Source organism: Epinephelus lanceolatus, chromosome 10 (genome assembly GCF_041903045.1).
Source record: "Epinephelus lanceolatus isolate andai-2023 chromosome 10, ASM4190304v1, whole genome shotgun sequence".
Taxonomy (NCBI): domain Eukaryota; kingdom Metazoa; phylum Chordata; class Actinopteri; order Perciformes; family Serranidae; genus Epinephelus; species Epinephelus lanceolatus.
Window position 1 is genome coordinate 26,390,071 of NC_135743.1, and position 24,832 is coordinate 26,414,902.

The 24,832-nt window shown below is 40.0% G+C and overlaps 1 protein-coding gene across 20 annotated transcripts in view; it reads right to left on the reverse strand.

Annotated features, from left to right (window-relative positions):
- Window positions 1-24,832, reverse strand: part of LOC117266168 (focal adhesion kinase 1-like) — an 84,725-nt gene that overhangs the window by 51,859 nt on the left and 8,034 nt on the right. For 17 of the 20 annotated variants that reach the window (XR_013492218.1, XR_013492217.1, XM_078171891.1 and 14 more), the window contains 6 exons: window positions 22,580-22,606; window positions 6,087-6,373; window positions 5,829-5,995; window positions 1,088-1,175; window positions 780-859; window positions 542-604 (listed from right to left, as the gene is read on the reverse strand). Coding sequence is in view for 18 of the 20 variants with exons in the window: in XM_033641182.2 (XP_033497073.2) it covers window positions 542-604; window positions 780-859; window positions 1,088-1,175; window positions 5,829-5,995; window positions 6,087-6,373; window positions 22,580-22,606 (712 nt within the window). In the remaining 2 variants the exon portion in view is untranslated. Of the gene's footprint in view, window positions 1-541; window positions 605-779; window positions 860-1,087; window positions 1,176-5,828; window positions 5,996-6,086; window positions 6,374-17,512; window positions 19,577-22,579; window positions 22,607-24,832 lie in introns of those variants that run through there. The other 3 variants (XM_078171886.1, XM_078171885.1, XM_078171894.1) reach the window with 2 other exon arrangements.

Consider the following 24,832-nt stretch of genomic DNA (forward strand, 5'->3'; position numbering starts at 1 on the left):
GTTAGAGATGGGATGACATATGATTTTATTCCGGATCATGATGAAAAAAAAACCCCACTCAAAGTAAGTTGATCATGGTGAATTTCCATTTTCAGGATAATCGTGAGTATCATGTTCCGCAGCACCCAAAGAGACTGCTGGACAACCAGCAATAAAAGAAACTCTGTAAAAAGAGGCTGGGCACACACCACCGTCAAGAAAACGTAAAAGGTCTTAATCAAGCATTGTGATATTTTATATTGAAACATATGAGGTCATTTTAAACAATTGAACAGCCCAATTTTTTAAGATAATTTGATGCTGTTTTTCACATGAAAGTATGTTCACTAAAAAAACATATGAGTTCTGTGTGTGACACAATAAAAATATCCATTTCTTAATAAACTGTAAGGTAAAGTGATTCCAGAAGTTTGAGTGCATGTTACTGGGATAATATCGTGACTCTCAATTATTTTGGCCGAGATAATCGTAACATGAAATTTTCATATCATCCCATGTCTAAATGTGGTTCACTGTGGCGACCAAATAGAATCAGACTTACTCTAGTAGTTCATAATTGGATTTCTTATCCAGGGCGTTGCCTGGCATGTCTCTGAAGAACCTCCTGTATAATTCAAAGAGAGAAGAAAAACCAGTGTTAAATGGTCATCAATAGATGTTTTAGCTCAGGTATTCTGGAAAACTTCTGTGATGTAAATAGTAAAGTATGTGTGTCAGAAACCAGAATATTTTGTTGATCATGCTTGTGGCAAAAGAGCTAATGTGTGCGTGTTTCTCACCTAATTTCCAAACAGCCCAGTTTCAGAGCAACATCTTGATCCACCTGATCAGCTATATGTTGCATGTAGTCACTCTTCACCTGGAGAAACACAGTGTGGAAATATTTTATAACAACACTGCTGAAAAAAGATAAAGTTATACAGTAGCGGCATGTGAGAGTAGAATGAGGTGTTATCAGTTAGGTATATTTTTAGTTATCTGTGGGAAGGAAGTAGCAGAGCAGATGTTTACTCTTATTATTTTTTAATGTATAATGTGGACACCTTCCCGTCTCTTCTTTTTATGTGATGCTGCCGTGTTGCCTCACCTGGTGATAGAGGTAGTTGAGAGAGGGTTTGTCTTCAGAGAAATGGCTGAGGTAACCTTTGGGAAGGTACCGCATCCGCAACTCATACCTGAGAACGACAGAGACAATTTTGGCTAAGTTACCATACAGCCAGCACACACACAGCCACCCACACAGAGAGTGAAATAACCCACAGCACCCAAATTCAATGCCAGTCTGAGGCACAGAGACAGAAGGAGCAGGCTTACTCATACATACAGCTGACGCATGCAAAGACCTCCATACAGTTTGAACCCCACACTCTGGCCCAGTGTGAGGTATACCAGAGAATGAAAAACCTCAACAACCCAGAGCCTCATTTATATAAGTAATGGAGTGTTATTCACTGGCACATAATATGACATTCACTTTCACATTCACAACATATTTCAAAAAGTTGGATATACCTTTTTCAAAAATGTCAAACGTTACAATAGGACAGAAAATTCACCACATCATATTGAGTGATTTGAAGGTGAGCCTGGATTCTAAAACCTATCACTTGCAGCACAGATCATCAACTGGCAGCCCATGGGCTACACACAGCCCTGAACCATATTCATCAATTCAGAAAATGTGAGCAGGTAAAAAAGGTGTGCCACTATTTAAAGATAACTACCATTTGTTTCTTCCTATATTGAAGCTACCCCAAAAACAATTGAGATGGAAATTATCTTAGTGAAATGATGGAATGATTTACCAGCCCTCATTTATGTGCGTTCCATCCTGCAGGTATTAAAGATGTTTTAAATCCATCTGTCAGCTTATTATCAGTGAGAAGTGGTGATGCATAAAACACTGAATAGGCAGCATAGTAATAGCCTAACTTACAAAAATGGCAATAGTCCACCTTCCACCTTGTTTTCCTATCTCTTTCTCTTTGTCTTTCTCTCTCAAGCACACACATGCACCAAGGCCATGACAGTCCCAGTCAACTCAGTGAAAAGGACGGATTCAATAGTCTAGAACCAAGCAAATATCTTCATGCAAGAATGGGAACTAACATGTTGCACCTGTGTAAAATTTAGTTTATCTATTTTAATTTTTTTTTTTTTTTTTATTAAAATGATTTATTCTTGCCCAATGTCAGCTGATATCAGCTCCAGCCCCCTTGCGACCCTTAACAGGATAAGCGGCTACGATAATGAATGAATGAATGAAATTATTTCATATGGATATATTTTATATGAATTATGGATAAGATTATTAAACAATTGGTTTAGTTTAGTTTATTTTTTGCACATACATGTGTATAAAAAAACAGTAAGAATTTAAAGTTTATTTATTTTATCATTATTTCTTTTACCTTAATTTTTTATTTTATTTTATTTTTCTATTTTTGATAACTTTCTTATTATTTTTTACTTTCTATAGTTGTTGTTGTTGTTATGCCCCCGCCCCCATGTGATTAATATTCACCTCTGTACTCTGATATGTTCTGGTAAATAAGAAAATTAATAAAAAGATCATTAACAAAAACACTGTGCAAGAGAGGTTAGAAGCCAAAAATGGCTTATGATAGCAATAATGATACATACAAAATGAATAAACAATGACAGGCTAATCAGCTCTAAACTTTTTTATTTATTTATTTTTTGTTTTTGCCCCCCACTGTATTTGCTTAGCACAAATTTAGCCCTTGGACAAAAGTAGTGTGTCACAAATAAATACATTACACAGATGTATTTATCTAATTATTTTGTATTTGTGCATCTGACTTGCTGATTTTAAAGACTTGGTTAACAAACATGGTTATGTGAGAGGATACCACAGAATTCACAACTTGTTACTGATTAAAAGAATCCCATCTTGCCTGTTTAGAGAAAATGGTTGTTTTTTGCATTATGACACAGCTCACACATTTTGCTGTATGGTCATACACACACAGTGGCCCTGAGTAGTTTCTCGCACCATATAGTTAGGGCAGTTTCTTCATTTCTCTTGCTCCACCTTCACAGTAGGGTTAAGAATATGTTAGACACATGATAGCACCAATGGAGCAGTAGATATCATGTCCTGCTCAAAGTCACCTCAGCAGGGTGGCTGTTTGCCAACACACGGTCTTGAAATAAAGTGTTAAAGTGGGAAGATGCTCTTTCTACTCACTATATAAGGGTCTGGTGGCACAGCGAGACGTGATTTCATATTTTGCTGACGGTGAACTAACTGAAAGTGATAACCTTGTAATACCATAAAACATAATGAGATTCCTGCTGTTACACTTGCCAGTTAACTGTGCCACAGAAGGACCCAGATGGGCCATCATTGTTTATCGTGATATATTATTTTATGACTGACATATTGCAGTGACTACAGTGGAGAGAAATGGGTCAGGAGAGTAGTGCTGCTGTGATGCGACAGGCCTGTGGTTAGATGACAAAGGAAATCAAGGCTAAAGACAAAATGAATAAAACATCCTCGTTCTATAATGAATGAACCAAAAAAAGGGAGAGTTTGAGAAGAGAGAAAATGATGCGTGTTTGAGAGAAAAAAGGGAGCTGGATAAAAAAGAAAACACAGATGTGAGAGAAAGAAGGATGGAGAGAAAGATCAAAGTGAAAAAGAACGACTGCGAGCGCACGAGACAGAAGAGAAACACGCAAGGGAGCGGGAGCGGAGTGAGATAGAGTCAGTCCATCCCCTGGGCTACTTCTGCTGTTCTAACAATAGCTTGGCAGCAGCAGAAGCTCCTGTAGGCTTGCAGCTCTGCCGCCCTCCGAGGCAAAGCTGCAACAACTGCTCGGCTGCATGTTAGCGGTGTGAAAAACTCGTACATTTTGAATTCATTTCAATTTTAATGACTTTGGGTGTAACACATCACTGCAGGACAAAGGACTGAATTGTAAGGAGAGCTGTTAACAATATCAACTGAAGATGGCTGAGCGCCAGCATAGTTTGAGTGTAGGTTGAAAACAGACAGAGCTGCTTTCAAATAGCAGCTCAATTCCCTCTATCACACAGAGCACATCATTCGTAGCAGGATTTAATCCTGCTAAATGGAATTCCCTGGGAATACACATCCAAAGTATTTCCTGTTTTCCGAGAGAAAAATTAATGGGAAAACAAGAAATACTGGTTACATTCTACGCATATACCAAAAAGGCTGGTATGCACAAAATACAGGAGTCATTACAGAAATATACAAGTCCTTAAAGTTGTCCCGCTTGGATGCAATTCACTGAGTCGGCAGGGATGCAAAACTCAGCAGCATAACTGTAACTTCCTATTTGCCCGCTGAATTTATCTATTGTAGGCTCTACCATCCAAAAAAGGCTAACACAAAATGTCTGCCACAAGCTTTGCGTGAAAATACTTCACAAGATCATACAACGACAAACAGAATGTGGAATCCATCTCAGCTCAACAGAATGACTTTAAACCCACAAATACTTGCTCAATGAATTTCAATTGGTTTGCATTTAGTGTTGCTTTAAATGTATTTTGACTGTAGCTTAAAGTTATACCTAAAAACAAGTCAGTGTCCAAGGGCTCCCAGAACAATGTGCTTTTGCTCTGGGACCTAAAATCAATCCTTATTCATTGCACAGTATATTAGGCTACTGCATCAAACTGATGGGAAGATTAATAAATTAGAGTTTGATTATGAGCAATGAATAATAACAGCAAGAACTACTCACTGCATGCAAGTCATGTACTTGTGCAATGAAGTCACCTTGACCACATGAATTTAGGTAAACATCATAAACTTGTTACTCATATTTGCTATTAACGCCTCACACTTTATATGAGGACTTTCAAATCTCAAGAAAATCAAGACCAGGACTATAAGAGGGAGTAATATTAAATACCTGGTTCCAATGTTTTTGACTGCCTGTATACTAGGGCTGCCACTAACGATTATTTTCATTGTCGACTAATCTGTCGATTATTTCTTCGATTAGTCGACTAATCATTTCATCAAAAAATGTGTTAAAATGTTGAAAAATGTCGGCCTGTCTCGCCCAAACCCCAAAATTACGTCATCTAATGTCTTGTTTCATACTCATGCCAAAGGGTTTTAGTTCACTGTCACAGGAGAGTGTGTAAAGCTGCCAATATCTAAATGTAAGAAGCTGCAATAAGAGGATTTTGGGGTACTTTTATAGTACTTTTCTATGAAAAATGACTCAAACCGATTAGTCGACTACTAAAATAGTCACCGATTATTTTAATAGTCGATTAGTCATCAATTAGTCGACTAATCGTGGCAGCCCTACTGTATACAGTAGTTCACATCAGTGGTTTCATTGGGATCATATGTTATGTGGCTTGTAAGGCAGGCTTTTCAAAATACACTTGATGGTTGGCAGTTTTGTAGCTTCAACAAGCGCAGCTTCTGTACAGCCCATCGGGGCATTTGTAAAGATGGCATGTTTGTTATAAAGGTTGTCCTCTTATACGCCTCTGAGGAGAATACAGTGATGATATGTCACTTGGTTTACTGTTTGATATTAAAACAACATTAATGCTGCATTCACATGTAATCAGGCACACAGTAGTCGGACAACACCCTCTTGGATTGCATGAGAAAAATACACAAACAGTCCGACAGAATGGCAGGACGGCAACACGAAACATGCATGACAATATGTTGCTATGATGATGTACTAAGCGATTATTTTAGTAATCTTCAATAACTGTCCAGATCACCCAGGTTGTAAATTTTGTTGTGTGAGTGGGAGCAGATAGTGAGTGTGATCATTGAATCTGGTTGTAACTCTACCTCCACTCCTCCTGGGGGTGCTGTTTCTCATATTTCTCCCTGACGTGACACACGCCCAAATCAGGGTGTAACCAATGGAGTGCATCAGAGTGCAGGTGGGTCAGACGGAGGCCCAGAGAGGACACGCAGCGCAATTTGTGGATCTCTGCAATCTTCTGGATAACACCCTGTTGAAACAGGAGGAAGTTATGAACAGAAGTGAGAATCAGGGAAATGATGATGCATGAGAAAGAGGTAAGAAACGTTTGTGTGTCTCACCCTGACATCGGTCGCATCTCCATGCCTGATATTACTAGCCCAGGTGCATGGCTCGGCACTTGTCTCAAAATAGTGGAAGATCTTCAGAACCCGGTCCATGGAGCCCGAGGGCCGCTCGAGGCCTCCAGCAGAGCCGCTGGTACCAGCACTGGTAACACCAGGTATCCCAGATCGGGATTTAACCCCACAACCACCCGCTGCCGAGTGATTGAGATTGGGTTCCAAGTAGGAAGACGAAGCCATGTCTTTATCAGATGTTGCTGCTGGGGCTAACTGGTTGTCATATTCTGAAAAGGAGAGTGGGGTAAGAACAGAGGTCAAGATGTGACTTTATAGTTAACAAGTAACCTGTAATCAGCATGTCTTGTATCCAAACTGGAAATACCTTAAATGATCTTATAAAAAAGAGCATTTCACAGTCGACGGGTTAAAAAAAGGGTGATTAGGGTACATTAAGAAAACTGCTTCATCAACCCTTCTAAGCAGACAGCTGAAAGAACAGCTGACACAGTAAAACACCCACTCAAACAACCTCTCAGTCACCACCAGCCTGTCAATCATACTGCACTCTATACATTTGAGAGGACACAAAACATGTTACATTAATAATCATAGAGACGTGAAAGAGAACTCATGCTAATCAAGTTTCACTCAAGAACTAATCCACATGGAGATAATCGAACTGAGATGTCACAAGACAAATAACTGTAAAAAGACAGTGTCAGTGAAGCTACCAACCAGTCAGTCAGTAAAGAGTCAACATAAACCAGCAAAACACTGACACAAGGTTTTTCAGGAGGCCTTAATGGACTCACAGCTCAACGTAAATCAGCTGAGTTTAAATAAATAAATTCCCTGTGGGAAACACTGTCGGGTTGAAGTGGACATCCAGCTGCTAAATCAACCAGGCACTCAGTCTTGTCAAGCACTAGGTTTAACAGTGAGCCACTCCAGCTCGTCAGTAAACCAGTCTGATCATTCATTCTACCTGCAGTGTAGAATAGAAGTATCCAGCAAGTCCAATCCATCCCAGAGTCTCTGTGAGGCAGACTTCTACCGTTCTCAAATAGTCGCATGGCTGCTAGGCTGCACTTTACAATCTGGTGGTTTCTAAAATCTGGCTTGACACGCTAAGGTCTGCTGTAGGAGGATTAGTACATTGTTGTGGACATACTGGTGTTCAGTGGTGCTGGCTGTAGTCGGGTAGTAGCCTGAGCAGTAGTGTCCGTAGGTGGGTTGTAGCCTGAAGGCAGGATGAATTCTTACTGACATATTCTTATGTTGGGTTTACAAATGAATGAACAGAATCACAAGATGTCTAATTTTTTTTTTTTTTTTTATAACCGAAGTATAAGACTACAGCAGGAATAATATTCAAACTGCAGTGCTCAACAATGCACAAACCATCAACTTCCGCAGATTCTTTTTTTTTTTTTTTCTCAGAATCTTCACGTATTAACTTTCTCGAAACGGGGGTGTATCGTGCTTTTTAAAAAAAATTCTGTCATATATATGAGGTAACAATGCCACATGTTCATATTAAACATTGTCAAGGTTTCAAATAATGAGGTAAACATATGTAAAAGTAATCACTGTTAGCAAAAACCTCAGGCGTCAAGACGCTTCTGAATAATCCAGACACACTACTGTAGGTGTTAACATTACGCTGCTACATGTAGCTACATGCTAACATCAGGGGAACATGTAATATTAGTTGTAGATGTAGATGATCAAAGTCCTGCTGAAACATGTCCAGTTGTCAAGATTTTGATTTAGAAGCTTTTATTGGTGATTTTTCGGGGTAGAAAGTGCCACTATGCTTAGTTACAAATACTCCCTGGCTGCCATGACAGTGCAGAGAGACATCAAGGATGCAGATACAGAAGACCCTGCAACGATGACCAATCAGAGCAGATGTGGCTCTTTTAGGAGGGAGGATTAGAAGCCATACACATGCTGTTTTTTTTTGCGCCCTCAAAGTCATTGTTTTCAATGCAGACGCAAGGCAGGCATGCTCAAATGCCCAAGCGACGTTGTCAAGGCATACATGTGTTCCCAAGAGCCTATGTCAGGGTGCAACAAGGGCACATCGCATGTCATGTGACGAGGATCAACCGACAGATATCTTTCCGTTCTTCCATAAGTATCACTCTGTGGTAAATAATAAAAGTTGCTCATTTTAGTGACAAGCTGCCAGAGCTTTTTATCTGTCTGATGGACGATATGCCCACACATTTGAAAACAGCGCCTGGAAGAAGACCAGCTGTGGACTCAGAGTTCAGGTAAATGGTACTTGTTAAGGTTGCTTCGTAACCTCAGAAGCAACCTGCCACCACGCTCTTGAAAGCTGGCTCAAAAAAGGCACAAAAGTAGCGCCCGACCTCGTGTTTCCCAGGCAGTTAACGACACAGCATGTGTGCAGCTCCTTAAAAAGACAGGCGCTAAAATGGAACATTTAAGACAGAGGGTGAATACAGGTGTTCCAGCACACACAGTATGAGGAAAATAATGTTTTCTGAACATTTAAGCATGTAAGCATGCTCTATAAAAAAAGTAGGAACCTGGGAATGAGCATAAACGTCCTCTTTAAAGGTTATTTTTATTGTCGGTTCATCTTCACGCGGCCTTATGTAAGACACTCTGCTCCTTCCTGTGTCATACTGTCACTTCCTGGATATCCCTGCAGGCTTTGTTGAGTCATCATCACTAAAGTGACTGGTTTCAGCCGACTGTGAAGTCTGGCTATCACGTGGTGACAAAAGAGATACAAGTAAAGTGAATCTGAGTGACTGACTAATTTCATGGCTCATTCCCAGTATTGGGGATGTAATCTACAACTAAATAGTTTTCCAAAAGGCCTGTCTAAAATTGTGATCTGCATCATCATCATCATCATCTACCAGAATATTCAGGGCTCAAAAATCTGGCTATTTATATTTGATGACTTATTTTTTCCACTAAATATGGAGGCAATAAAACCGACAGCCAAACTGTGTTTTCAGTTGCTGTTTCTCTCGTCCATGGTTGTTTGACTGTTGTTCTGAGCAGCCTGTAGCAAGCATAAAAATCACTACTGTTAACATCACATCACGACATTCAGCATTTTTCCGAGTTGTGTTCAGGTCACGGTCAGATCACTTTAGGCGGAGAAAAAAGAAGAAAGAAACAGAGACAGAAATACGGAGACTGATCCAGGGAAAGTCGGCTCAGCACTTTTGACAGCTTGACCTACAGTTGCCTCTTCAAAGACACACGCTGAAATGCATGCCTGTGTGTGTGTGTGTGTGTACGTGCACAATGACTGCATCAGAAGTGTAAAGGAGGACATTATGTATCTGATAACTTGACTCAGCACTCTCCTGTAAGAATTTGCTGTATCAATAGGGTGTGTGTGTGTGTGTGTGTGTGTGTGTGTGTGTGTGTGTGTGCATGTGTGTGCTTGCACGGTCTGATACACATTATTACATCGTGTTTCTATGAAGAGGCATTGCTCAAGATTTCCTTCTTGGATGCTTAACTTAGTGACTGTTATGACATAAGCCTGTCACTTCTTTTTTTAATGTTATAACACAGGTCTGGGTATTATTAATCTTTTAATAACAATTTCATTTTGTTATTTGGATTGTTTAAAGCTACAGTACGTAACTTTTTTTTTTAGCAAACATGACAATAGAGTTTTTTTTATAAATCCTGACAGTAATATAAGAGGTAGATAATCTGTGAAAATTATGCTTCTCAATCTCTTCACAATTCTTGTATTGGCATGAAAACCAATCAGAGACAAGGAGTCTCTAAGCAGCTGTTGATCATGTCAATTACTGCTTGCGAACTGGGTTCAAATTGTCAAATTAGGCAGTGCTGATCAAATATGAAACAAGATTCTGTTAAGGCATTGCCTATTTCTCCCCTCACATGTTTTCAATAACATATTTTAGTGTACTGTTTAGCTGTAACATTACAAACTTTGCTCCAGTCAGTGGGCAGTGCTTCGTTTTGACTTGACTATTTTTAACATGACGCCCGGGTCACAACCTTTTCACTTTTTTACAAGCTAAACAGAACACTAAAATATGTTTCTGAAAACATTTAGATCTTAGGAAGATACTCGTTGGATCTAAACACTGACCAGTTTTTATCTTTTGTTTATAGAGTGCAAAAAATATTTACCTGCTAGGAAAAAGGTTTATCAGTCCAAGTATTTAATCTTAAATAAAAATGCACATCTACATGTTATTTCATGAACACATATTCTGGGCAAAAAGTCCTTGAGGCATATTGGATAACTGAAAACTCTGCCAAGGCTTGTACTCAGTTATGTTACATTATTTAGCATTTACTTTCTGAGCATCTGCAGTTAAACAAACAGCAAAATGGAGATCAGTTGGTTATTAGCTAAAATACCAAGGTGCATTTTGAAAATAGTGGAGACATTCAGCAGATTTGCATGCACTGTTATTAAAACTGAGCTCAGACTGTAGGTTTGATGAAGAGAGGTGAGTGTATAATGGTCACAGGCATGGCTATGTACTCAACAGACCCTCAAGGCTTTAATACAACAGATTAGTGAAGATCAGATTACAAATGCCCCTCTTACAGTATTACTATCATCATCCAATTAAAATGATACCACTGTGGCTATGATACCACTGGATTATTAGGTGGCTTGTTAAAATCCCTGAAGAGTGCACTGCTGCTATAATTCCATTAGGAAGACCAGCATATCATCTCATTCTAACAATACTGGCTGGTTAATAACTACTGACCCTGTCTACCTGATAGAACATTAAATAAGTACAGCTTGCGATATTATACTGAGTCTTTGCACAAAATAATAGCAAATTATTTATTGTTACTACTCAGTTACTTCAACGGCTGCAAATATTTCAAGCCTCCCAAACAGACAGAGACAGTTCAGGGCTGTGTATTTGTTGGAAATGCTACAGATTACAAAGTCTTGTAAACTACACTTCACATTACACTTCAGTTTTTGAACAAGCGTGGAGAAGATCAGCACTGTATTTGAAAAGGAGAGGGTTCTGAACTATGAAACACACCAGCACTCTTGTTGTCGCTATATTCCTTTAAGAGTTACAATACACCACACTACACACTACACTCCTAAAAGGCCTAAGCGGCTGGCCGTCTGTGAGTTTACCTGGCCTGACTTTTTGTGGTGACTATGCAAAGAAAAAAAACCCAAACTGTTTGATTATTTAAGTATTCCAATCAGGGTTTCCACAGCTTTTTAAACATTTAATTCAAGTACCTTTCAAAGACTTTCAAGGCCCAGTTACTAGGAACAATTGTAGTTCTCAAAATGCCATTTTGAGGGACTTTTTTAGCTCCTATATCAAAGAAGATACTCTTGCAGCACAACAGAAACCTTGAGTAAAGTAATTGTACGTTGAATGGTCAAACACGCAAGCCAGTGCAGCACCAGCAACTGGCATTTTCAAAAACCCACTAGCCGTGTAAACAACAGACACCACAAAATACAAACAAGAGAAAAACCCAGACAAATGGACCAACAATGAAGCCCAGGCTTTACTGAGTATATGTGCGTCAAGGGAGATACAATGTGATTTAAACTCATCAAAGCAAAGGTAAAGTTTGTAAACCAACTGCCAGCCGGCTAACGTTAGGTAACGTTACTTTAGTCTGAAAATGTCTTATTGTACTGTGCTGGCAGACAATATCAAAAGAACTGCAACTTGTATTCTTGCACAAAATACATCAATTCAAACACATTCAATGGTCCATGTTTATCTATGTCTACTTTCAAAAACTTTCACTGCCTTGCCCCCCCCCCCCCCCCCCACCCCCCTCAAATTCACTAACTTCCAAGGATTTCAAGGGCCAAAGGGAACCCTATCCAATAACAATCACTTGAGTCTCACATTATGGCCAAATCTGGCAACATCAGATGGCCCACACACTGACTGTGTTCTGTTGCTGATGTAACATCACATCCTATCCTAACCTATCCTTGTCTTGTCATTACAGTTTGCTGTGTGAGAGCAGACACCAGGTTTTGTATTTGGTGGATATCGGAGTAATGACATCAGAATAATTTGCTGCTTCCTGTAAAAAGTGTTACTGAAAGATTGACCATTTATACGGAAAATTATGTTGACAGAAAAACAAATTCTTCTTTAAATTGCAGTATACTCTAGTTTTATGTACTAGTATGGCTAGGTGATTAATTCGATTTTATTTTCAATGATGATTCTCAAAACAAGATAATCGAAACAAAATTATTTTGTGCCGCATGACAAGTCTATGAGTGTTGCTCCCATTTTGTCTTTTATTTTGTAAATCAAGCATACATCTTCAAAGTCCAACAGAAGTTTCGGCGTGAAATTAAAACAGCAAGTCAAGTCAAGTCTTTGTTGGTAGAACTTTTAAGAAGAGGGCAGTAAGAGAGCTGTTGGTTGAGAAGAAAGGTAAGACAAATTCTAAGGTATCAAAACAACTTGGCTTTGCAGAGTCCTACTTGGAACAAACCACAATCATGTGCAAGATGTGTTGCGTGGTTATGGCTGCACTAAAAAGCAACACAACCGATTTGTTCCAGCATTTGAAGTCCAGTCACAAAGTGGCATATGACCAAGTAATAAAAGGACAAAAAGCACAAAAAGGTAAAGGCTCCTTTAATTCTGCCATTGCATTAAGTCTTTCACTTTTATTTATTCATTTACTCTGATTTATTTCATAGTTTTTCAGTTCAATTGTATTTAAAGTTAAAAGGCATTAATGTAGTTAATGTTCAATAAAGGCATAATGTTCTTCGAGCCAATGAGTAATCCTGTGGAATGATAATGTTTTGCATATCAGTAAAAATATCCAGGATAATAATTATTGCTATAATTAAGCAGCTCTATGTACTATTGGGGTTTACTGATAAATTTACATCAAAGCATGCTGTGGAAAACCCTGTCCAGAATGTACACAAGTTGTGATACACACAACATACACAACTTCAGCTGCTATAACAGCTACACTCTTAGGTCATTCCCAGCCTTCACGCCTCGTCTCAGAGGGGCATGCTAAAAAATGTATTGAGGACATTATTTTGACTGCAATTCGTTTTTAAATAGGAGCAGTTGCACCAGAGGAGCCATAGAGTCACAAACCCCAGTCAGCCATCTGCTGCTGCTCTCTCTCTCAGTCAGTAATCAGATTAGATATTAAGCACTAAATTGTTGTAACACCCCACTGACTGCATACACTCACACAAAAGACAATAGCAACACAAAATCACACACACGTAACCTTAACCTAAATACTACATACAGCTTGATGAAATCCTATTAGAGAAGTAGGCATACTTACATTTACCTTATTACATGCATACAGTGCTATAAATACTGTTATGTCACACATAACTAGTATGTTTACCTGCTTTACATCAGCAGTTGTCAAAAGAGGTTATTGTTAACATAGTCCCTAAATACTGGAGCTACAATCCAGTCTGTGATGTACAAAAGAAACTTGTAATAAATTATTAAAAGCTTAAGTAGATACAGTTGTTATGCTTTATTTTCTCTGGCAAAGTCTGAAATTGTAATAAATATATGCCACTGACGTGACATAGTGGACGTAAATCCATTGGCCCAAGCATCAGTTTGTGGTACAGATCAAATACTTGTCTACTTCTTATATCATACAGCATGTATAAATCTGACACCTGGGACTTCTTGTGAATAAGCATGCCATAAAAGCCCTGCTGTCCTTTAGTTACCTGAGTCTAAAGCTTGCAACATCAGTTATGGGTCTCTGCAAAATACGGATCTCAAAGCACATAAATTACTGTAGGTGCACAACACAGCACATGACAGATGAAACCATTACTCACTGCACCAATTTCTACTCAACATTACTGCACTAAATCCCCACATGCATGCCCTCACACACTCAAACAGAGGTGAAAAAAAAAAAGAGAGGAACCAAATCAACTAGGCCACGCAGGCAGCCAGGAGGGGAGCAGGCGACTGCCAGGCCCACCACCCCCTCTCTCAGTGGGGCTCCAGTGACTGACAGTCAGCCTGTAAAACCACAGAAGGCTGGAGTGGAGCTCCGTCCCGTAGCAGCAGCAGAAGGACGGTTTATCTCCTTGTCTAACTGGTATCTGGGTTACTGGGGTTAGCACCATCCTGGGGGAGCCTTGGCTTCTCTGTCTTTTTCACCATCCCTTTCTCTTTCTCATTTCCTCAGTTGCTCATTCTTCACATTTATCCCCCGTCTTTATTCTTTCCAAAGCCTTCATCTTTTTCTTTTTCACATGCCAAACCTCCTGTATCCTTCTCTCTCCACCCTTTACCTCTGTCATCTGCAGCTCCTTTCTTATCCCCCTCTCCTAATCTCCTTCAGTCACTCATCTCACATGCTCGCAGACCTTTTAGTTCCTGCCACCACATCTCCAATTTGATCCTCCTGTCCTATTGAACCACCTCTTTTCCTTCCTCCCTCTCATCTTTCTCTCATCCTCAAACAATTTCCTCTGCCCTCCCCCTTCCCCCACACCACCACACTCTATCTTCCGTCTTCTGCCAAGGATGCGCATTATCTATACCAGGGGACAGAGAAGAAAAAGTCTGAACATCGGCTGTGTATCTTTGTACTACGTGACTGTTCAGTACTGAGCTAAATGTTGCCTCCAATGCTTTTCCATGGGGAACTAACGGAAAAATAAATAAAAACAGACCAGCATTAAAAGTGCATGCTAGTGAACGCATGTATCTGAGCTGTTCCAGTGACATCGGAGCTACTAGGGTAACACAATCTTATTCACCACCCTAACTACAGTTCAGTAGAACTGTGACGCAAACATATTAACTGATAAGACTCCATAGTTCAATTGGTTTTTCAAAGAAAGGCTTAACCCAAAGCAAATGTTGCATTTCAGCTCAGAATGTTTCATCTTCACACAAATAATGAAGCTACACAGACTAACGAGTAACACAGTCATTGGACAGATTTGGTGATCTGTCACTTTGTATCACTAAATGGACCTGCTGGGAAATCAAATTAAAGTTGATTTGTCTGACTCACATGCAGCACTTCAGTGAGCCTCTTTCATTCTGCAGTGGTTACAAAGAGCGCATGAAGTTGAAGCTGGTTATGAGTTCTTAATAATGACCGAACAGAGGACAGTTTAGGTGTCTTGTAATGCACTGTGATCCTGTTGCAATCGAAAGCCCAGAGAGATTAAATACACAGACCTGTTAATTCAGACTTCACAAAGCAGCTCAGGTAAATGAAATCCAACCAGCCTGATGAAATATGGTATGTTCAGTAGAATATAAAGATGCTTCAAAGTAGAGTGAGAGATTGTAAACAAGTATGGAAAGTCATAAGGATGACTTTTATATTTCATTGGAAATAATGATACCAGGATAGAGAAAAGTGTGCTGTCTAAAGGAATATTACACATTTGATAAGCAGACGACTCTTACATGAGCACTAATATTTTACTACTACTCCAAAAATGACAATATTCCGAATTTGTCATGGGTCAATCCATTCCATTCGGAGTTTCTGAATTAGGGCCTTTTTCCAAATTAAGCATTTTCTGATTAAGACGTGGGATATGCTGGTATTATTCTGGGTTTAGTAGCATTATTTGGTCATGTATACAGCACAGTCTGAATAGAGTCTCAATTGGGGATTTTACCCGTTTGCAGCACACCCTCTGTGCACTGATCACAAACCAACTTGCCAACAGTTTGCAAGAATGTGGAAGAAGTGCATGCCGAAATTAAAACCCCACATTTCTGGTCAAAAAGAGAAACACACCTACTTTTAAACATTATTAAAGGACTAGTCCATACCCATTGGTAGCTTTGTCACCTTCGACCTATGCCAATCCTCAATGCCTATGTGCAGTTTCACATAGATTGACCATGTCAGTGAGTAGAAAAACGTGGGACAGACAGATCGACTGACTGACAGAATGACACACTGACAGTTTCCGTGATTATGTACAGCATACCATACCATGACTTAGTCATATCAAAAATTAGAAGAAAAAAAGAAACATTGGGCCACAGGGGGAGCCACAGCGATCGGTCGCATTTTAGCCATTTTTAAGCATTTTTCTGTTGTTATAGCGCCACCCAGTTGCCAATTAGAGTTAAATTTCTCCAGTCACCTTGAGGCGTCCTGCTCTACATATCTATCAAGTTTAGTAAAAATCGATATGGCGGTTAGGCCTAGATAAGAAATTAGCTCTCTAGTGCCCCCATTTTGTTTGATCGGGCCAATAATGGAGGGGTCCCCTCAGATTATGTGTGGTCATATGCCTACAAAGTTGCGTGGTGATCGGTGAAACCCTTGAGATGTTATACACCTTTATGTGATGAGCCACGCCCTCCCCAATATTCATTGCCTTATAGAAGCTCAGTTTTAGTAAGTTTTCCAACTTTTGCCGAGAGGGAACTTTAGATATTGGTCCCTAGATTATGTTCACCGAGTTTCATGCAGATCGGTCAAACTTCCTAGGAAGAGATCGATTTGAAGTGTTTTTCAAAAAATTCAAAATGGCGGAAAATCTATATAACCGGAAGTTATGGGTTCTTGAGGCAAATGTGTTCCTCATGAGGAGAGGCATCTCTGTGCAAAGTTTCATGTCTCTATGACATACGGGGCATGAGATATGCCCATTCAAAGTTTGCAATTTCAATCGGTTGCTATAGCGCCCCCCTTTGGCCAATTGATGTAATATTGCTTCATTCGCATCCTCCCATGACCCTCTACCACTGTGCCAAATTTCACACGGATTGACCAAGTCAGTGAAGAGAAAAACGTGGAACAGACACACAGACACACACACAGACAGAGTTTTCGTCATTATATAGTAAGATTTAAAATAACAGGTTTTTAGATATGTGCACATATCATGACACTGACCTATTCAAGAAGGTGGTTGAAGGAATGAAAGAGGAAGGCTATGTTCGCACAGACGAACAAGTCCACCAGCTGTGGAAAACTCTTTAAAAAATCATATTTTGACTCAAAGAAACAAAACCTCCGGCTGTTCCACTGTTCCATATTTTAACGCGGTATACAACACTTTAAGGCACATTAATCGGAGTATGCACAGCTGCATGTAAACAAGAATATTAGCAGAATTTTCATTTTCATTGGCCATGTAAACAGCTTGGTAGGAATATTGTGTTTTTCAGAATAAGGGCAAAAAATAGATATTTTGTGCATGTAGACGTAGTTAATGATATGATCTAATACTATGTTATGTTACTATGTCACTCAGTTAGTTGCAAATCATCAGGATTTCATAAAATAAACATATATCCAACTAAACGCTGCTGTCTCAGTCAATACACAATAATAAAGAGTGCCTGGCCACTAGCCTTCCTCTCCATTTTTGACACAACAAGGCATGTTGATTTACACTTATTAGTACATACTTGGTAGCGGGTGCTGTGCGTAGATGCAAGCCCCCTTGCTCCAGCAGAGCGGGATACAGCCACTGTTCTCCATTTGTGTTGTAGGGGGAGCTGTTCAAGGTCTGGCCACAGGGCCCGGACAAACCTGCTGGGCCCCCAAAACAGCATAGAGCCAAGTAGGACTGGATGCTTCGCTGGTGTTTTGTAACTATGAAAAATTCCTGGTATATAAATTTAAATAATCCAAGGAAATGCAAATGGACGTATCCTAAATGTCTCCAAAACAGTTAGCAGCTGAGACCTGCTAAGCTAGTAACTGGGCTGACGCTGGTTACAGGGGTGATAAATCCATTGTGCAACTTTTAGCCACCTCACAAGATAGCCACAGGAAGCTCAATAGAAAAAAATCAATCAGAGCAGAAGTCCCAAGGCTGTAAGTAACTCCAGAAAGGAAAAGAGCCCAGTGAGAGGAAACAGAGGATGTCAAATATCCTTTGTACTGTAAAAAGTGATGACACAGCAAGTATCCCCATAGGAGGTAGAGAATATACCAATCTGACTGCCTATGCTCTAGCAGCCACAACGCTCGACATCCATCATCATGGTCCAAGTCCACTTGATAGAGATTTAAATAACACTGAGATAAAGGTCTGACTCAGCTTATCATATCCACAGTGATCCTGCATACAGAAGCTGTCCAAATCAACGTTAATGTCAAAGTCAGGCCTTCTTCGGCAACAAAAAACAAACTAATGCTGAAACAAATGACAATAAAAACTGGAGGCGCAGTTTGTGGTACAGTAATCCAAGCTACTGATCACAAGACTGCCAGTCACTCTCTGCTTTAAGCTTGCTGAAACATCATGTTACGTTACAACGTGGGAAAGTAGCTCGGGGTCCAGGTGTTAGTATCAATCCATCCAATACATGTCATGACCTTTAACCCAGTAAAATACGTTTACCATTGTGCAATGTAATATGTAACCTAATGATCCCTTTCAGGAAGTTCTTTTTTCCTCCTTCACTCCGAGTAGAAAAAGCCCATGTGGGTGGAGAGGATTCAGCAAGTTGCTTGAGGACACCTCAGCACGGCGAAAGTTTCCCAAAACTGACATTCATGCCTGGCCTCTGCGGCGGGGCGATGATTTCTCTACCCATTAGGTCATCCTGCGGTCCCATAATTCCTCACAGATTATCAAATTCAGTTCTTCAGTGCAGAGCTGCTGATCCAATTAATCAATCGTTGATGTGAAATTCAAAGAAGATGCCTTCCCTGCAGCCATAAATCTAAAATCACAGGGTTTGGCATTGTGTATAAATCATCCAGGTTACAAAACAACATGGACATCCCTTGCTGGCAAAGACTCCATATAGTTACATCAAATTACCGATACCAATGTCCAGGAAAAGTAGTAGAATTGTTCTGTAAATCCAAAATTTTGTCCAAAGGAGATGGTAGGACGGATGAGAGAACGATGAAAAGAGGAACTGGCATCAGCAGAGAAAGAGACAAAAATGTAGGGCAAAGAGGGGCGTAGAGAAATGGAGCAACATGAGGGAGAGGTAGTTATAGTGACCGATGCAGGAGGGATAAAGGAGAGCAAGAGAAAAAAGAAGAAAGACAACAGATTAAAGGAAGAGTTGAATAAGAACAGAATGATCAATAAAAGAAAGAAAGAATGAAAAAGAAAATATGCATTAGAAAGGGAAAGCAGAAGAAAAAAAGAGAGCTGCGTGAAGAGAGAAAGTGGAGAAACCCTGGGGAGAAGCTGAGCCTCGCATCCTCCAAAGCTTTCCCACAATGCTCTGAGCCTGCAGGAGTTAACCAGGTCAAAGCAGGTGTCTGATGTCAGAGAGCGACATAAAGTGACAGCGACCTAAAGGGAAAGGTGAAGCAGACAAAAAAAATGTCAGGAACTAAAAAAGGCTGTGATGTGAAGCCACGCAGGATTGAAGGAAGACTACGAAGAGAAAAAGATGTGGGTTGCAGGAAGAAAAAAAAATTGATGCGGTAAATCCGTTTCGAAGTCAGTCAGCTGTGTGCGTCGCGTGGTTTGGTTTCTGAAGGCTTTCTTCTGGAGCAGCGGAAGGGCGACTAGATCACAACATCCTCCCGGTCTTTCTTCCTCTCACACACACACACTGCCGCAGCCAAACACACACACACACACACGCACACACACTGAACATCCAGTGCAAACCTTGAGCAGTCGAGAAGAGTGCACCAAAGAGGCTATACAGTGAGGGAGTTATGTGTGGAAGCCAGAGAGAGGCTGTACGTATACAAAAGTGCATGTGACTAAGCAGGTAGGCGATTGTGTGCATGCGTATGTGTGTGCGTGGGAAAGTGCGTGTAAGTGTCAGCTCAGCAAAAGGAGTATGTGCGATAAAATCGGAAAAGTGAGCATGTGCGTGTGAGCCAAGTGTTTCTCCTCTGCTGTGTTTTCAGTATAGGTTGCTGTGACCACGCTGCGAAAAAGCTGCTCCGCTCACTTACAGGCAGAAGTGAAGAGGGCATGTGTGTGTGTGTGTGTGTGTGTGTGTGTAGGGCAGAGCAGCAGAGAGACAGAAGGAATAAATACTGTAATTGAGACTTGATGCAGTAGAAAGTAGCCAAACTGATTAGACGGTACTTATAAGTATGCTAATAGGAACAAACTCGTAATCAACACTCCAACTTTAATAAACAGCCAGTGCTCACATGAACACTCAAACCCGACATGCACACAAGGTTTTACCAGGATTTAAGTTTAGCCACTGAAAACACACATTCCACTGTTTGACCCCTTACAACACTTGTTTCCCTTTCTCCTTCATTTTCATTATCCGTCCCCCTTTCGCTGTCCGTCTGTCTCTCTCTGTACTGCCCTCAGCAGGTCTCTGCTGCCCTCTGTCCTCACGCTCAAACATATTTCATCTGCTCCTGCAGCATGTCAGCTCTTCTAATAAAGCACCCTGACATTCAATTCCTCTCATGTCCCAGAGCACAAGATGAACATGAACGCTTTCAGGTGGGCTTCCAGCTGCAAAACACTGACAGCAATCATATCGTGATTCTCTTGTGACACAAACTGATGGAGAGCATGTAGGTATATGTTCAGTTATTCAATAATAAGTCCTCCAAATTAAAGACAAGATACGCTTTTTGCAACCGCACCTTAGAGCGACTTATAGAAGCGTCTTCTCACCTGATCTGCCTTTCAGGAGGATATATGTTTATTTTTCTCCCTGTTTCAGTATAAATCATAGCACAGTAATTGTTCTGTGATAAAGACATGTTCTAAATTTAAAAAAAACATACCATACTTAATCACATCTGATTTTTTTCTCCATTTATTTAGAACTTCCATAAAAAAAAAAACAGCTGCTGCCTCACATGAGACAGCAAAGACTCAAAACAGTAAAACTAAAATTCTTTCAAAATGTAACCTTAAAGGTTTCTGAGAACAACAATTTCAAGCATTACAAGTTTCTGTATTGACAACTCTACCCTCCTCCTCCATGTGTGCCCAAATAACACTACCTTTCGAGGCAGCACAATTCCTTAGACACCTTAGAATTAGCCTGCTTTGAATAACTAATAACGGGAATGGTACTGCCAGATCTCTAATCTCTAATTACTGTATAAACCATCATAGTGCCCAGCCCTACAAATTAGTGTTGAACATGTGTGATGATGTGACAATAATATGGTTAAAGTTTGGGGACCTTTATCTTCATGCTTACGATAATAATCACATGGCTAAGGTTAGGGTCATGTTTACCAATGTCTGCTGGCAATGGGAAACTAACAGCCATCACCCATGTATAAACCCAATAATTTGTTGACCCATCAGCCCACACTGACCCCCAGTCTATGCACGGACCTCCTCTCTTGATGGACATTGAAGATTGTCTGACTTGCTCCTTTGCTGCAGTCACTTTGTCACTTTAACATTAATAGACTTTGCTGTTTTTTAATGATATTGTCATTTTTCTTGGGAGGACAGTCTCAACAAGAATCACGGTTAATTAACTAATGTTTGTGCCATCTTTTGGGCTCAGAACCAATACATCATGTACTTTACTGCACCAAAAGCCAATTTTGACCAGACATCACTCTTTAGTACATCCTCATGTCAAATGACACAAGAATAAGCAATATGAAATCATCAAGACAAAATAATGTGCATATATACTTTATATCAGTTATTTAGTCTTAGCTTTCTTTAGTCTTCTTTTATTTACAAGATTTTAAACCACATGTGGTGCTTATTGAGCCATGACTCCAGATCTGTCTTTATCACCACATGAAATTACGGCATGATATAAATTCTGTCCTAACAGAGTTACAGCGGCTGAATGTTATGTTCAGTGTGCTCTCCACTAAAAATTTACTTGTGATCCTTATCAGCAGTGCTGAGAACGAGAGTATCCGCAGCGCTGTTATTGGCCGCAGATGTTCACTTTGCCTAGTCTGCAAACTGAGTGCCGTGCCACTGTTACTTCCTGGCAAGGTTAGACAGCACCATCTCATTAGAAGTTTCTGTTAACCTCAATCTTAACCCCAACTTTGGAAACATATCTCCCAGTGGAGTCTAGCCAAAGTTAAGGTCAAGAAATGTAAATGATGTGTCTGTCCTTTTCAGGAATGACAAGTTCTCAGCTCCAAATATACAACATCCTCCTTGAAAACATAGGATCAACAGTTACCTAGCAACAGCCATGGAGAGAGACTGGAGCTAAGGGCCATAAAATATCTTATCTATACCTATGAAATTAGTGAGCTCTTAATAGTATAAGCCCTCTTCAAGCGTGTGTCAAGACCAGAGAACATCACACCATGTGAAAGATAAAATAGTGGTAAATCTCTCCTTATGACCGTGAAAAATAAAAATGAAAGGATACTGCTGTTTCCATTAGGTGGCTGACATTATACCTGTTCTTTTAAGTGTGATGCAGGAATCATATACACACAAACTTACAGCTATGTACTGTAAACTAGTTGTCATCTAGTGATGCATTTAAACATCTTTACACACAAGTGAAAACCATTAGTCGACAGGAAGTTCAACAGTACTCGCCTGTCTTAAAAGAAAACATACTCACCAGCGTAGTATGTGATACTGGGAATATCTGTAACAGAGAAGGGTGAGGGGGGAAAGGGAGAGAGAAAACAAGATTTTACTTAGATAAATATGTGTATATATAACACAGTGTTACGGTCGTGGCATCAATGAGAGCCACTGTCCCACAGCATGATTGGAAATTATACTGTAGTAGCTGAATTACTGAAAGATTTTTCCGCAGCTGAAAGTATGCAAATGTGGTTTCTCTTCCTGAATGTGACCATTTTGCAATTAATTGCCCATGCCACTGATATACTCACAATTTACGATTCGTCTTTAAGACATGCACTGATAAACTCTTTCTACTTGCAGTGTTCCCTGACGATTATACTGGGGGAGCGGCCTGCCCCGCCTATCGGACCCCCAGCCCCGCCTGACTAATAAGGAATTACTGATTTTATTCAATCGTTCTTTATAGTAAATAAATGCATAGTTTTTAGGACATAAACTTGACATTTAACATCAAATAATGTGGGTGGCACGGTGGTTAGCATTGTCGCTTAGGTACTCCGGCTTCCTCCCACAGCCCAATTGACTCTAAATTGCCCGTACGTGTGAATGTGTGCATGAATGGTTGTCTGTCTCCATGTGTCAGCCCTGCTATACACTCGCAACCTGTCCAGGGTGTACCCCACCTCTGGCCCAGTGTCAGCTGGGATAGGCTGGGATTGTTTACAAGCACAAGAGTTCAGCGAGCCACCGAAGGACCGCCCTGCAGATTTACTATTGGTTCTGCAAAGCAGGGAGTTTTTTAAACTCTGAAATTGTATCCGCCCATCTAAACACAAAATCAGGGACAAAGTCATCAGTCTTTAGTTAAGCAAAGCGTCTAAAGACTGACTTGTGAGTCTAACAACACACAGACTCAAAAATCAAGCATTTTTACTGTATCAGTTTGGAAAATTGCCAAAATTAAAGTCCCACATTTGTGCCTTGAAATATTTCTAATGTCCTCACCACCCCTCCAAGAAAGTTGATCAAAGGGAAACGCTGACTTGTATATATGGAAATGAGCTACTGCACTTCATATATACTGTTATCTACTTCAAGTCCAGTTTCATGAGCTCCTTATCCCTCCACAACACAACAGAGACAGATGAAAAAGGGAGTGCAAAAACGAAAAAGAATAAAGAGGAACAAAGAGGCGTAGAAGGCGACAAAGGTTATGAAGAAGGCAGACGGGATGAGTTCGAAAAGAGTACAATAACAAGAGAGCAGAGCTCAACAAAGGAAGGAAATCAAATCACAGCATGATTGAGAAATGTAGCCGCTGACAGGAAGAAGACTCCATTAGTTATAAATTACTCACATTATTAACCAACATGATCCTCAGTTCATTTTCAGTTTACTCAATGAAAAATTATTTTAGTGCTACAACTCACCAACACATCAAAGAGGACTTTGATCACTTGAGAACTCTCCAATCAGGTTGTTGACTGACAGGAGTCAATTTCTAATCACACTAAGCACATTCACTGTTGTACATGTCGGCGCTGACCAACCAGTGACTGTGCAGCAGCTCTAATGAATCAGGAGGATTTAATATGAGCTACATTCCAGACAGTCAGAGCGGGGCGAGAATCATGACTTGGCAGAATATATCTGCTCTGTCATGCTGTAATAACTTCACCCACTGGCCTCATTTAACTCCCAAATCTGTCTCCTAATATTCACCTTCACATCACCTTCTACTCACCACTTCTCTGCCCCATCTCTTCACTCACCCTTTACAATAATCTCACGTAAAAATGACACAGAAATGAGCAATCTGACGAAATGTCCAATATCCCGATGCTTCGCTGTGATCCGTTACTAAGCAACAGACACAAATCAGGACTGTGGTGCGAATTTGAATGCCGAGGCTTTGTCTCATAATGTATGTAAGATAAAAGATAGAATTTTCATATTATCCACTTGTTACAGATAGCACAAAATTGAACAAAATTGTGAAATTAATGCAGTTTTTTTTCTTTTTCTTTTTTTACATTTTTTTGAGGAAATGATGTTAGAGACACAGATGTAACCCAAATTGCCACTTGAAAAGCAACAACCAACTAAATTTGAGATGTTTTTGAATTCATCATCAGTTTTAGTATAAAACTGTTATGCATGTTGATTTTTTTTGTTGTGAGTATCTACTTAATTCCCTTCATGTTATGCTTTGTGAGTCAAAAGAGTCCAGCAGTTGCAGCTTAGTACTGATACTGGAAGCGATATTTTTTTCACTCACAGT